Source organism: Protobothrops mucrosquamatus, unplaced genomic scaffold, assembly GCF_001527695.2.
Source record: "Protobothrops mucrosquamatus isolate PMUCROS unplaced genomic scaffold, P.Mucros_1.0 scaffold154, whole genome shotgun sequence".
NCBI classification, from domain to species: Eukaryota; Metazoa; Chordata; class Lepidosauria; order Squamata; family Viperidae; genus Protobothrops; species Protobothrops mucrosquamatus.
In genome coordinates this window covers 21,416-35,495 of record NW_015386518.1, presented here as the reverse complement: position 1 = coordinate 35,495, position 14,080 = coordinate 21,416, and the positions used below count along the sequence as shown (strand labels likewise).

General features: G+C 50.7%; 1 protein-coding gene across 1 annotated transcript; it reads right to left on the bottom strand.

Moving 5' to 3' along the window:
- Nucleotides 1–3,605: 3,605 nt before the first annotated feature.
- Nucleotides 3,606–12,759, bottom strand: ADAR (adenosine deaminase RNA specific). Its single transcript, XM_015813332.1, has 14 exons — nt 11,949–12,759; nt 10,688–10,880; nt 10,149–10,312; nt 9,396–9,531; nt 9,093–9,304; nt 8,379–8,538; nt 8,016–8,187; nt 7,196–7,289; nt 6,961–7,080; nt 6,558–6,691; nt 5,748–5,930; nt 5,471–5,583; nt 4,729–4,856; nt 3,606–3,864 (listed from the first exon to the last, which is right to left on the bottom strand). The coding sequence occupies exons 1-14, from the start codon at nt 12,707–12,709 to the stop codon at nt 3,606–3,608; spliced, it is 2,829 nt and encodes a 942-aa protein (XP_015668818.1). The 5' UTR covers nt 12,710–12,759.
- Between the last annotated feature and the right edge of the window lie 1,321 nt (nt 12,760–14,080).

The window sequence follows — 14,080 nt, the reverse complement described above, 5'->3', positions numbered from 1 at the left end:
GACCTGGTCAACCAGGTTAGCAGACCTCCTTGGAACAGGGGGTGTCCAGTCACACATCCCTGCCCTACCGGGACCAGCTTGAGTAGCAAGGAACAGCTAAGAGAGAAATTTCTCCTACCCAAGGTGGTCAAACCGTATCCCTTGCTGTCCTGAGGTCCTACTCAGAGGTGGCTCTTGGGAGGATGGCTGGTTTTCCCAAACCTTTTCAGGAACAAGCTGGTCCCATCCAGGATGGAAGACCTCCATTTTGGAGCAGAAGGAGATGGACCAAGGGTGGTGGATACCTCCTGCAGTTTCACTGCCGTTGGGCATTTTAGAGTAGTCCTTCTCTCCTAAACAAACAAACCATGGCTTAGACCAGTTATGGGGTATTAGCTCCCAACTCAGGGAAATATATATATAGAATATATATATACAGATATTTATGTTTATATCCATCTTTCCTGGATGTCTCCATGAAGCTGCAGAAGAATGGACTTTGCTGTGGCAAATTAGCTGTTACCGAATGATCTACAGGTAGTCCTCAGCTTAGCGACCACAATCGGAATCAGAATTTACATGCTAAGCAAGGCGGTGGGTTAAACAAGCCACACTCGCTTTTACGACAGTTTTGTTTTCCTGGGGTTGTTAAGTGAATCAAGCAAACCCAACTTTCCCTATTGACTTTTGCTCATCAGGTCGCAAATGGGGATCACACGACCCCGGGGAACGGCCGTTAAATGCAGCACCCGATCAGGCGATTGTGGGGGTGCTGGGACGGTCCCAAGTGTGAGGATAAGTCGTAACTTTTCCCCCCAGCGGTATCGTGACTCTGAAAGGGTCGCAAAACCAATTGTCGTAAGCCGAGGATTATCTGTATTTGATTTTTTAAAAAATTCTTCTGGGCAGGATAAACCGGCAGGTGAGGGTCACTAACGTGCCCACGGGGACGGAGGTCCAAAAGGAAGAGAAAAAAATAATTTGGGCCGAGATCAAAGTCCTTGACCGTCTTCCCGTCCTCTTAGCCTCTCTGACCAATGCTAGCTTTGAAACAACAATAAAATAGATCACGTAGATGGGAGGTCTGTCTTTTGATGACGCTGTTATGGGGTCTTTGGGGAGGGGGTCCTGTGGGGAAGGGGAAATGGGTGGAGCTCGTCCAGTTTGCAATGAAGTCATGGGGGAAAAACCCACAAGCAATCGGTTAATTTTGGCTAAGTGGAAAAGTGCAAAGAGTGTGATTGCCGTAAACCAGGGTTTCTCAACCCTGGGAACTTTTTTAAGGTGCTTGGACTTCAACTCCCAGAATCTCCAGCCAGCATGCTTTAAGACCCATGGACTCCCAATTCCCAGAAATCCCTTACGCTTTAAGGCAGGGGGCCTTCAAACTTGGCCCTTTGATGACTTGTGGACTTCAACTCCCAGAATTCCTCAGCCAGGCACGCTGGCTAAGGAATTCTGGGATTTGAAGTTTGAAAGACCCCTGATTTAAGCCTTCTTGCGTTCTCCCCCCCCCCAAAAAAAAACCCCAGAGGGGAAACAGTCGCTACAGAAAAAAAAATCTGTTTATTTCAGGCAGAATGTAATGACATCTGTCCATCAAATGAGGATCTGGAAGATGAACGAAAGGCAGACTTGCACACACACACCCCAAAAAATGGAAGGAGGAATAAACCATTATTATGAGAGGAGGGTCAAATCTGAAATAGGGGGGAATCACAAGGGAAGAGGGGGACACCAACTACGAGGGGAGAAGATGTTGGGAAAGGAAGGCTCCAGTTTTTGGGCTTATTATTATTTTTAGGAAAAGTGGATTTCCGGCAATGCTGGCTGACTTCTAGGAGCGACAGAAGCACAAAACATGGTTAAAGGGGAAGGTTATGCAAAATCACTCAACAGAGGCCAGGTTTTCCTCTTGGTTTAAGGCAGGGGCCTCCAAACATGGCCCCTTTTAACACTGGTGGACTTCAAGTCCCAGAATTCCCCCATCCAGCATGCTTTATGTATAGACTTTTAAGTCTCCTGGCTGGGGAATTCTGGGAGTTGAAGTCCACCAGTCTTAAAGGGACCACGTTTGGAGACCCCCGGTTTAAGGGAACAACAGATAAATGGATCACATGGGAAGCTGCACCCACTTGCATAAATACATTTAAAAATGGACACGTTAAATTAGCCGGGGACCTTTAAAATGCCCACCATGGCTATTTGCAGGGAATTTGGGGGGGGGGGGAAGAATGCAATTTGGCCCCACTGTAGCCCCCAGCCTCCATTTGCAGCTGGCCACCCGAAGGAAGGGTGCTCCCGAGCGTGTGAAAACAGCTGTGCTTCGGTTTAAGACTTAATTTTTGTTCAACCTTTCTGCACGAAGACACAACATCCACGGGATGGGGAAAAGGAATGATAACTAACATTTTGTGCTGGGGGGGGGAAGAGGCTGGGTTTTTCCTGCTGAAGACCCACAGCTCTCTGGGTCAGGAGGATTTCAAATTTAGAGTTTTAGCCTCTCCAATCTCAGATTTCCTGAGTTGCTTTCCCGTAAAAATTTGGGCTCAGACGGACAACGCGGAAAAGAACCAGCGATTTTGCTTGCTGGGCAAAGAAGAAATGGGAAAAGGGGAAGCGGAGAAAACTGACCGGTGCAGCTTATATAGGGCTCGCCAGGAAAGACACCACCATACAAACTACCATCCCACCAGGACAGGCACTGTCCCTCGAGCTACAGGTTTGAGTCCTCCTCGGTCAAAAAGCCTTGGAGAAAAGTTGAAATGTCCCTCAAACGATTCGATTTTCAAGGTGAGGAAACTCGCACGAGGGTCTTCGGGAAACGCCCGGGGATGGAACAGAGAGAAACGAGAAATGTGTGAACGCAAAGCGTCCAGTGTGCCAACTTCACTGTTTGAAAAGAAAGGTTCCAATAATGATTTGGGAGTGTTTTATTTATTTATTTTGGTCGCCGCCCCCCCCAAAAAAAGTGGGAAGGAAGGAATGAGGGAGGGAGGAAGGGAGGGAGGGAGGGAGGAGGAAGGAAAAGAGAGATAGGAAGGAAGGAAGACAGAAAGAGATAGGAAGGAAGGAAGGAAAAGATAGAAATAAAGAAGAAATAAGAAAAGGAAGGAAGGAAGGAAAAGACAGAAATAAAGAAGAAATAAGGAAAGGAAGGAAGGAAGGAAAAGACATGGATGGATGGATGAATGGATGGAAGGAAGGAAAAAAGTAAGGAAGAAGAGAAAGGGAAGGAAGGAGGAAAAGGAGGGGGAAGAGAGGAATGCTGGTGGATCTCTTGTTCCCTCAAGTCCTTTGAATCAAGTCTCGGCAAATCCATGCTGAAAAAGGGAGGTGGGGATTTAAAAGAGAGGAGGGGGAGGGAAAGACCCCTGGCCTTCCCAACTGAATTAAAACACCTTGTCGCTCTAAACTGGAGGGATGTCCGCTCTCCGGGAATTTGATACGCGACGTGAAAAACATTCATTTTTTCCGTTAAAAACAACCCCCATCGGGCCAGCTCCAAATCTAAAAAATAAATCCTCCCTTTTTTCCCCCCCTCCCCGGCTTCTGCAGAAAATAAAAAAAATTGAAAAATGAGAGAGAGAGAGAGAGAGAACAAAACAAAACAAAAACAAAAAAAATCACAGGAAAGGAGGGGCTGCGGGTTCCGGCAGGACGAAGGTCTTCTCCTCCTGGGGTTTGCAAATCCAGCTCCCGTAGCCCATTTCTTGCAAGCCCCAAAAGAACTGCTGCTTGGCACTCTGGTAGGGGACAGCCAAGCCTTTGGCCTCTGAGTAGACAGTGATGTTCTGGAGATCTTCCCGACCCATCTTGGCACAAAGCATCCGGAACAGGACAAAGAGACTCTGCTTGGAGACGCGCGACATGTCCAGCTTGGGCCTGAGGAAAGAGGAAGGGCTGCTTATTATCCCAAACAATTCAGGAAAGAAATAATAATAATAAAAAATGGAGTATCCCCTGAACACCTTCGGCATTGACAACTTCACCATCGGTCAATTGCAAAAGGCAGCTTGGCTTAAATCCTGCCATGAGTCTTTTAACCCCATCAAACCACAACATCTGCCCATCCCAGGTCCTTGGGAAGGACTTGGTAAGTGGATAGAAATGCCAAATCCAGTCTAAACATCTGGATGACTGTGCAAGGAAGCACAATAATAGTAATAATGCTGTCAGCATTGACTAAATCCCCATTGGTCAATTACAAAAGGCAGCTGGACTCGGAACAGCTTAAATCCTACAATTATACTTTTAATATGATTAAACATCAACGTCTGCCCATCCCAGGCCCTTGGGAAGGACCTCATAAGTGGACAAAAATGCCAAATTCACTCTAAACATCTGGCTGACTGTATGACAGACCGTAATAATACCAATTGAACACCGTCGGCATTGACAAAATCCCGGTCGGTCAATTGCAAAAGGCAGCCTGACTCGGAACAGCTTAAATCTTACCTTTAACAACATCAAACCACAACACCTGCCTGTCCCAGGTCCTTGGGAAGGAATCAAGAGGTGGATAAAAATGCCATATCCAATCTAAACATCTGACTGACCGTGCCACAAATCATAATAATGATGGGGGAATTGTTTATAAATTCAGGACAGAACCCCTTTTGTCTTTGCCGAAGAAGGAAACAAGAGGGGAGAATAGAATGTAGAATAATCCACCCGATAAAAATGCTCCAGGATCTCTGCAGATCCCCCCCAAAATTCCGATCCCGAAAGGGTCCACATCGGTCTTACCCGTCCACTTTGCCTTTTGTGCCGTCCAGGACTTCGACGTTGGTGCTATCTGGGAGACACCAGTTGATGCTCGATTCCTTGGTCTTCCCCGTCTGCCTCGCGGAGTCGTAGACACTGACCCGGCCAACCTGCACGGCCAAAGAGGAGGGGGCTGAATTTCTTTGCCGGACCGAGCCGCGAACAGCCATCGCTCAAGCCTGCGGCGTCCTGATTACCCAAGGATATTTACCCCTCCCGTACAGTACTGCGGGATGATCCCGTTGCCTCAAACGCTTAAAAAGCCACAGAAAGGTGTCCGCGGTGGCTTTGGTTGACCAGACTTGACAAGCAGGGAGGTAAAAGCGGTGTGTTGCTTCCCTCGAGGGCAAAAATCAGTCTATGGGCCGTCCTCATTTAGCGACGACGGGGATAAAGAAGTAACTTTGCAACCTTCACACAGACTTCTTTACGGGTCTCTCCGGCCAAGGAAAGCCGAAGTAGGATCGTAAGCACAGTCACAGTTTCATTCAGGGACCGAGTCGCCCGTCCCAATTGCAGTCACTGAATGAGGATGATCTGTATAGCTTAGAGATCTGTGTTGTTTGGGGGGGTGTCACTGGGGGGGAAGGAATGGAGGAGGAGACCCATCTTGTTTCTTAAGAATAAGGACAGGAGATTTATTTTGCTCTCTTAAGTGCTATCATCCAGCCTGACCCTTCTCGGTTAAACGAATCAGAGAGAGAGAGTTCAACGCAAGGAATACCTCGGGGTGATTGACCAAATACGGCGCGGGAAGTCTTGTTTCGAACGCATTGCCGTCTCTGGACATCCGGCAGCAAATGGCGCGGGTCAAGTGACCTTGGCTGTACAAGTAGCCTGCAAGAAGCGAGAAAAGGTAAAGGTGGTTTAAGGAAAGGATTGTAAGAAGTAATGTCTCGTTTGCCAATTTATCTCGTTTAGAAAGCTTCCCGTCTTAAAGCAACTCTGAAGGAGACAGCGAGTTCTAGTCCCTCGTTAAGCATGACTGGGCTTGGGCTTACCGAGTGTGACCGAGCGAAGGTAGACCGGCTGTAAGAAGTGTGACAACAAGGCGCCTTGCAAGCCGAGCACATTCCAGCGCAGGATTTTGTCGCTGCAGGACATGGTGCGCAGGCGTTCGCCATGCTGGATGCCGTCCCAGGTTGGCACGATGTCACTTGACTCCACCGGGATGGTGCCCTCTCCTGCGGATAAGTCCAAAGGAGCCAGGTGAAAAAGCCAGCTGGATGCACTTGAAAGCTGGGTGACTTTGCGCCAATCACCAGGAGACGGTGAGTTCTAGTCCCACCTTAGACATGAAAGCCGGCTGGGTGGTCTCCTTCACCAGGAGAACGTGAGTTCTAGTTCCGCCTTAGGCATGAAAACTGACTGGGTGACTTTGGGCAAATGACTAGGAGAGCGTGGGTTCTAGTCCCGCCTCAGGCAGGAAAGCCAGCTGGGTGACTTTGGGCCAGTCCCTCCCTCTCAGCCCAGTCCAGCTCACAGGATTGTCATTGCGGGGAAAAGAGGAGAAGGAAGGAGTATTAGGCATGCTCACCGCCTTGAGTTAAAGGCGGGATACCAATCAATAAAACAATAAATTAAAAAAAAACACCCAATCCTCAGTTCTCCGGGTAGCTGATCCTCTTTGACCCTTTTATTCAAAGTTCCCCTCTGCGTAATTCATCCCCCATTTGCCAATGAATCAAGAGGCGGGTGATTGACGATCGCTCCTATCGTTGTTGGAATCATGAGGATGAGAAGCTCGGCGCTTCAGCCGCACACCAGCAAGCCCAGAGCCCAGAATTTCAATGGGGAGATTCAGCAATTACCGTTTTCCACCTTGGTGCGTAGCTTCCCCTGTTTGGGGTTCTCAAAGAGGGGCTGGTGCTGGTCCTCCCCGGCTGTGTTGGCCTGCTCACTGCAGGATTTGTCGAAGAGAGCGCCATCCCCACAAGGCGCCGTGCTGGGGAACACAAACACACAAACGCACACAAACACCAAGCAATGAGGCTGAATCCTGAACAACTGCAGAGATTCCCTCAACAAACGTGGCAAGGAAAGTTGTATAAATGGGGCAAAACCTGACACATTTTTCCAACTCCGCAACAGGAAATTTGGGAGCTCAATTTTGGCCGTTACGCCGAGGACTACCTGTATTCCAGCCAGCTAAGGAACCTCCTTTACGCTCAACCTGGTGGATCCAGGTGAAAGGGAAACATCCCTACAACTCACCTGATGTACAGGTGAAAGCTGATGTCATCTTTGATCTTTAATTTGCCGTCTTCCGTCGGCTGAAAGATACTCCCTTCGGGCGCCGAGGGGTCAAACTCCATCAGCTCGTTGTACAGAAACCTGAAAGGGAGATGAAAGATAATGCTGTCAGGACTTGAATACAGCTCCCATTGCCCCCAGACACCCTTCCCGCCAGCCTGAGGGTTCCCAGACGCCACCGCCTCCCTGTCTTCACCTGATGAAGCCCCGTCTGGAGATGATCTCCGCGTGGCAGTCGTTCACCGTCTCCCCCTTCAAGCTCAGCTCCTCCCCTTTCACACAGCGGTTCCCTGGGGGGGGGGGAAGAGACCTTAAACCTTCCTTCCTTTCCTTCCATTTATCTATCTTCCCATCTATCTATTCTTCCCTTCCTTCCTTCCTTCCCTTCCTCTTCTCTCCTCCTTTCTTCCTTTCCTTCCATTTATCTACCTATTCTTTCCCTCCCTCCCTTCCTATCCCCTCCTTCCTTTCCTTCCTTCCATTCATTTATCAATCCATCTATTCCTTCTTCCTTCCTTCCCTCCCTCCTTTCCCTTCTCTCCCCCCCCTCCGTTCCTTCATCTATTTATCTATCTACCCATCTATCTCTATTCCTTCTTTCCTTCCTTCCTTCTCCTCCTTCTCCCCTTCCCTTCTCTCTCTCTCTATCTATCTGTCTGACAGATCTTATACTTTTTACTAAAGAGTTTACTAAAGATAGGAACATATAGAAAGCAAACATAGAAAGTAAGAGAAGGGGGGGAAAAAGAGAAGGAAGGCAAAGCTAAAAGCGCAAGAGAGGAAAAAGAAAAACAGCAGAAAAAAGAGGAAAGGGAAGAGAAGAGAAGCAGCTGCCGATACTCTTCACAAATTTGTGAAGTTTGATTGCAAATCCACCTCTTCCCTTGCAGTCAGTGACATCCCACCTTTTCATCCCAGAATCTATTCTGCGTCATTTCTGAAACCACCAATCGCAAATTCAGGTTCCTTTTCCCCATTTCAACCGCCCCCGTCCCCCATCTCCCCGCCACCCTTACCTGTCCCGATGCTGACCACGACCCCCAGCCCCTCCTGCCCCCTCCTCATGATGATGGCGGCCAGGATCTTGCGTCCCAGCAGGCTGTGCTGGATGCGGGCGGTCAGGGCATTGAAGCGCTGGTGGCTGAGCATGGCGATCTGGTCGTGCAGCGTGCTCCCGCTGACCGGCAGCTGCAAAGCGGGAGGAGGAGAGGGTCAGCCGTGACCTTCCGGGCCTGGGGGTCTCTGATCCCCTTGGGGCAGGGAGAGAATGAAGCCCAAAAGCGATCGGTCAAGCAAACCGGCCCAAGGGCGCCCAGATTGGGAACCGGGTCGCCGGGAAGCAGATCCGGGGGGGAGGGAGGGACTCGGAGGGGCCTGACCTCGGTGACGCCCAGCCCTTCGGCCATGTGCTCGGCCTTCTCGTTCTCCCCGATCAGGACTCGGAGGGCTGCGTCGGCCGCTTCCTGCTTGCCCTGCTTCTTGCTGTGCGCCGTGACGGACGGGAACCAGCGGCCGCCCACCTTCGCCTGGAAGACGAACCTGCCGGAGAGAATCGGCTGGAGATGTCTCAGGTCCTGGCACCCCCCGGAAAAGTTAAGATTGTCCTCAATTGACAACGGTCCATTTAGTGACCATTCAAAGTTGCAACGGCACTGGAAAAAAGCGACTTTTTTTTCACGTTTACGACAGTTGCGGCCTCCCCTGCGGTCACATGATCAATATTCAAGACACTTGGCAATGGACTCGTATTTACGACAGTTGCAGCGCCCCAGGGTTACGTGATCCCCTTTCGCGACCTTAAAAAGTCAAGGGGGAAGCCGGGTTCATTTAGCGACCGTTGTGACAAAGTTAACAAATGCAGCGATTCGCTGAACGACCGCGGCGGGAAAAGTCGTAAAGTGGGGCGAAGCTCACTTAAGAAGCGTCCCATTCCTTTAAGGGTGGCGAGGAAGGCCGTATAAAGGGGGCGAAACTCAACCGGTGTCTCGCTTAGGGACGGAAACCTTGGCCTCAGACCACCTGTATGATGGCGGAGAGTGGGCAGGTTTTCGAGAGAGGGGCCGAGCCGGACGAACGGCGGACCGTCCACTTACTTGGGGTCGTGAGGAGGGCCGGTCTGATTGATCAGCTTGAATTCGGCCGCGAAGCCGTTGGCCCGGGCGTATTCCAGAAGGCCGCTGACCGGATTCGAATTCAGGTACTTGATTAGCTCGCCGACCCCCTTGGCGCTGACCGTCTTGGACTCCTCCGGATTGGCCAGCTGGCCACCTTGCAAGTCCAGCGGGGGCTCGGAGGGGGCTTCAATCTAGGAAGGCCAGGAAAGAAAGGGATTTGGGCCGTGAAGGGAGTGGGCAGAGGGACGTTGGGGAGGGGAAGGAAACCGGGGAAGGGCTTACCTGCTCAGGTGAAGGGGTGGTTTCGCCAGTCAGCCCCTTCATGGCGGCCTCGGCGGCCATTTGCTTCGCCCCCTTCTTGCTGTTCGAGACCACCGCGGGGAAGATCTGCTCGCCCACCTTGACGCAGTATCGAAACCTGAGCAGACGCCAGAGGAATAATCCGTGTTTAATCTGGGTGTAACTAAACCGTTTTGTCCCGTTTTATGACCTCCCTTGCCACAGTTGTTACGGGAACCACTGCAGTTGTGAAATTAGTCACACACAGTCGCTAAGCAAATCCGGCTCCTTCCTTCACTTTGCGAGCCAGGAGGTCGCAAAAGGGGATCAGGTGACCTCAGGGACGCTCTGACCGTCGTAAATATGAGTCAGTTGCCGAGCGTCTGAATTTGGATCACGTGACCAGGGGGTAGGCGTGAAAAAACGGTCATAAATTGCTTTTTTTCCAGTGCTGTGGTCAGTAAACGAACCGTTGTGAAGTCGAGGATTCTCTGCATTAACAACCGTGTGACAACTTAACAACTGCTGTGATTTACTTAACGAAGGTGGCAAAATGGGGCAAAACTCACCAACCAAGCGTCTCACTTAGCCCCAGAAAACTCAGTTGTGTGGTTGTTAAGCTGAGGACTGCCCGTAGTAGCAAACCCTCTTCTGAAGTGGCAGATAGGGTTTCCTGCCTGAGCAGGGGGTTGGACTAGATGACCTCCAAGGTCCCTTCCAATATCACCATCATCGTCATCACCATCATTGGCTTACTTTGGATCATGAGGCGGTCCCTCCTGAGAGAGGAGCTTGAATTCGCACACGCTGCCCAGCTTCTGGGCGTATTCCATCAAGGCGCTGATGGGGTTCTTCCCGCAGAGGAGGCCGAGCTGTGGGGCGGTGGGCTCGGCCTCGGCCTCGGGCTCGGCCTGTTCAGGCTGGAGAGCAAGAATGGAGAAATGATAATAAATAGGGAAGAGCCGGTTTCAGAAAGGGGCTGTCTCTTTGGCCTGGATTTGGCCTCCTCTTCCTCCTCCTTCTCACAAACCCCCCTCCTTTGTAGCACTGATGATGTTGCCTAGCTGGGTCATGAAACGTCCGCATGGAAACCACCCAGCTCAGACAGCACCAAGGATCCCAAAGTCCGTCCGTCCGTCCTTCCTTCTCTCTCATCCATCCATCCATCCATCATCTTTCTCCTCCCTCCTAGCACTGATGATGTTGCCTAGTTGGGTCATGAAACGTCCGCAAGGAAACCACCCAGCTCAGAGAGCACCCAGGACCCCACAGTCTTTCCTCCTCCTCCTCCTCACCATCTCCGCTTCCCTGAGGGAGCTGTCCTCGTACAGTGACGTTTCGGGCCCCATGCTGTCCTCTCCCTCATGCTGGGCTTCATGGAGAAGGATTTTCATGGCGATGGCGGCTGCTTCTTGCTTGGCCAGCTTTTTGCTGCCTGCTTCGGCTGGAGGGAACCGGCGGGTGTCAATCTTGGCTTGGAATTTAAACCTTGATGGACGAGAGAGAGAGGGGGGGTAGGGGGAATGATAGAAAGAGAATGAGAAAAGAAAATGAGAAATAGAGCAAGAATGAAAGAATGAGAAAAAAAAGAATGAAAGAATAACTTTATTGTCACTTTAAATGTACACTAATTGCCACACATTAAAATGAAAATTTCATCGCATACAGGTCTGAAAGAGTCACCACCTCCAATATACGCTACATAAATATGACAAAAATAAACAACAGAATTATGCAGATACCCACATATATCATAGGACACAGAGAAACAACACAGAAAGCGAATGAGAATGGAAGAGAGCGAGAAAGCGAAGGAAAGAATGAGAAAGGAAGAGAAAGGAAAGGAGAGAGATAGAGAGCAAGAATGAAAGGAGAGAAAAAGAATATGGGAAAAAGAAAGCGAATGAGAGAATGAGACAGAAAGAAAGGAAAGAAAAAGAGTGCGAGAAAGAAAGGGAATGAAAGAGGGAGTGAGAAAGTGTGTGAGAGAGAAACAGCAATGAAAAAATAAAGACAATTAAGGAGAATTTGGTTTTTAGGGACAGGCTACCATGTTTCATACATATTTCACATGAACTGGGGGGGGGTTGGACTAGAAGACTTCCCAGGTCCCTTCCAGCTCTGTTATTCTGTAATCCCAGATCAATTAACCAGTGGAACAGCCTGCCTCCAGAAGTTGTGGGTTTTTAAGAAGAGATTGGACAGCCATTTGTCCAATCAGCCGGTTCGCACCACTTTGGCAGAACCAGTAGCTAATTTTTTTGTTGCCCGGGCCCAGAACGGACTTCTGGAAACGGCCTCCACACAGAGAACCGGTTGTTCACTGATTTGAATCCCACCACTGGTTATAGGGTTTCCTGCCTGAGCAGGGGGTTGGACTAGAAGACCTCTGAGGTTCCTTTCCATTCTCTTATTCTGTTTTCCAAGAAAACAAAAGCAACAACACCCAGGTGCCTTTAGGACAACCACGACTTGGATGGCTGAGAATCTCCCGGGATGCCCTGGGGGACCCTCTCCCCCTCCCTCCAACGCCCCCGCCCAGGTGAAGTCTCCTACCGTGGCTCGTGGGACGGCCCGCTCTGCTTCAGCAAGACGAACTCACAATGCTGGTACATGTACTGCGTGTATTCGATCAAGCCGCTGACGGGATTCTTCTTCTGGCAGGCCATGAGTTTCTCCAAGGGGGTGCACTGGAAGGCCGTGTCGAACTGGGCGGCATAGCTGGGCGAGAGGGGGGACACCATGATGTACCGCGACTCGTCCTGGTTGCTCATGGCGTTCATGTCCTCGGGGATGTCGTCGCTGGCCCAGCTGCTGTTCTCAAAATGGTCGTAAAGGGAGAAGCGGTAGTACCTGGGACGCTTGCGAGAGGGGCCGCCCCACGGTGGGCGCCCGGCGCCCGGTTCCATCGGCTCGGCTGTCTGCTGCCCGTTCTCGATCTTCTTCTCCTCCTCGTCCGGCAGCAGAGGTGGAGGAGGAGGAGGAGGAGGAGGAGGAGGAGAAGGGTGAGGGGAAGGCAGGTGGGCAGGGGCCTCGGGTTCGAGGCACGGAGCTGGGGTCTCGGCGTCTGGTGGGACCATCTGCCGGACCTCTTCGGCTTTTATCTTGACCTGCATCCGTTTCCGCTTGTTGTCCGTCAGGGACCACTTGGGAGGGCTGGCGTTCTCCTTGTGCACCTCGCCCAGCTTCTCCAGGGCCAGGAGGGCGGCGTTGACCTCCCTGGCCTTGCTCAGGCCAATGTTCTTGGCCAGGTTGTGGGCGGTGGAGTCCGCCACCCCGAACAAGAAGCCGCAGATCTTCTCCTTGACTTCAGCCATGTCAGGGGAAGCGATGGGGGAGTCCTCCTGATCCGAAGCAGAACTTCCTTCTTCTCCGATCCCCAAGTCCAGAAGGCGCTGGCGTTCCTCCCGGATGGATGGACGTCCCTCCCGGCTTGCTTCCGAGACGTTGCGCCCGTCCGCTAACCTCCACAGTGGCGGAGTTCTCCCTGACCGACTCAGCTGCCCTCGGTGGTGAAGCTTGTAGAGATGGTGGTTGACCACTTTCTTCTGGACGTGCAGCCGGTGGGCAAGATGGTAAGCGGATACGGTCTGCCCGGATTTCAGGTCGCTCAAGATCTCCAGGAGATTCTGCTCCACGTTTTGCTCGCTCAAGGTCAGCCCCTGAAAGCTGGAGACCAGCTGGTCAGCTCCACCCGTCGGACAATCGGCGGCGTAGGTCGGCTTAGGACGTAACGGCTGCTTCTGTCCCTGCCAGACACCTTTACAGGGCTGACTTCTGGCTGGGTCCCTGTATTTGGACCATAAATTGAAACGGGGTGAGGGTGGAAAGGATGTTCCTGGCTCTTGGGACCTCTGCGCACCAGGCTTCCAGAGCGGAGCTTCGGAGAGTTCTCCTTGCAGGAAGAGGATCTGCTCCTGATGAAAATCCACAAGTCTACCGGATCTGGGCGAGGACTGATCTGAAGCTGTTTGGCCAGTAGGGAGTCTGCTCATAGCATGCTGATGGGGAAGACGAGCAGGGGTGAAGACATTGTCAGCAGATGTGGAAGAACCTGGCCAAGGGACGAGAAGGCACGTTTCAAACCGGGTTGCAGGCAGAGAAGACCTTCCTAGTTCCCCTCAGGTTGCCCGTTGGCTTCCTGGAGACAAGCCCTCGAGATCGCCAGCATTCCAAAACGACTTGAGGGCCCATATTCCACCCATCCGCGACTCCAGACCTCAAGCACCCTGCCAGGTTTAGCGCCAAGGTGGGTCACTGCCCGCTTTCTTGGACCCAAGAGAAGCTATTTTAGAAACATCTACAAGAATCAGGGATTCGTAAGCCGTCTCCAAACACAGCCGGCTTTGCTCCTTCATAATAATAATAATAATAATAATAATAATAATAATAATAATAATAATAATAATAATAATAATAATAATAATAATAATAATAATAATAATAATAATAATAATAATAATAATAATAATAATAATAATAATAATATTCTTCGCTGGATTTGAGCTTCCCAAATCTTTCCTTCATCCCTTCGTGCATTGCAAATACTTGTGCTTAATTTTTTTTTTTTTTTTAAGAATTGTTTTCCTAGCTTGGTCTGAGGTTTTTAGCATCAGCCCTTTCTTTTGGCAATAGTTTAGGGATGAGCGGAGGAACAATAGTTTTGCTTCCCAAAGAGAATGAGTTGA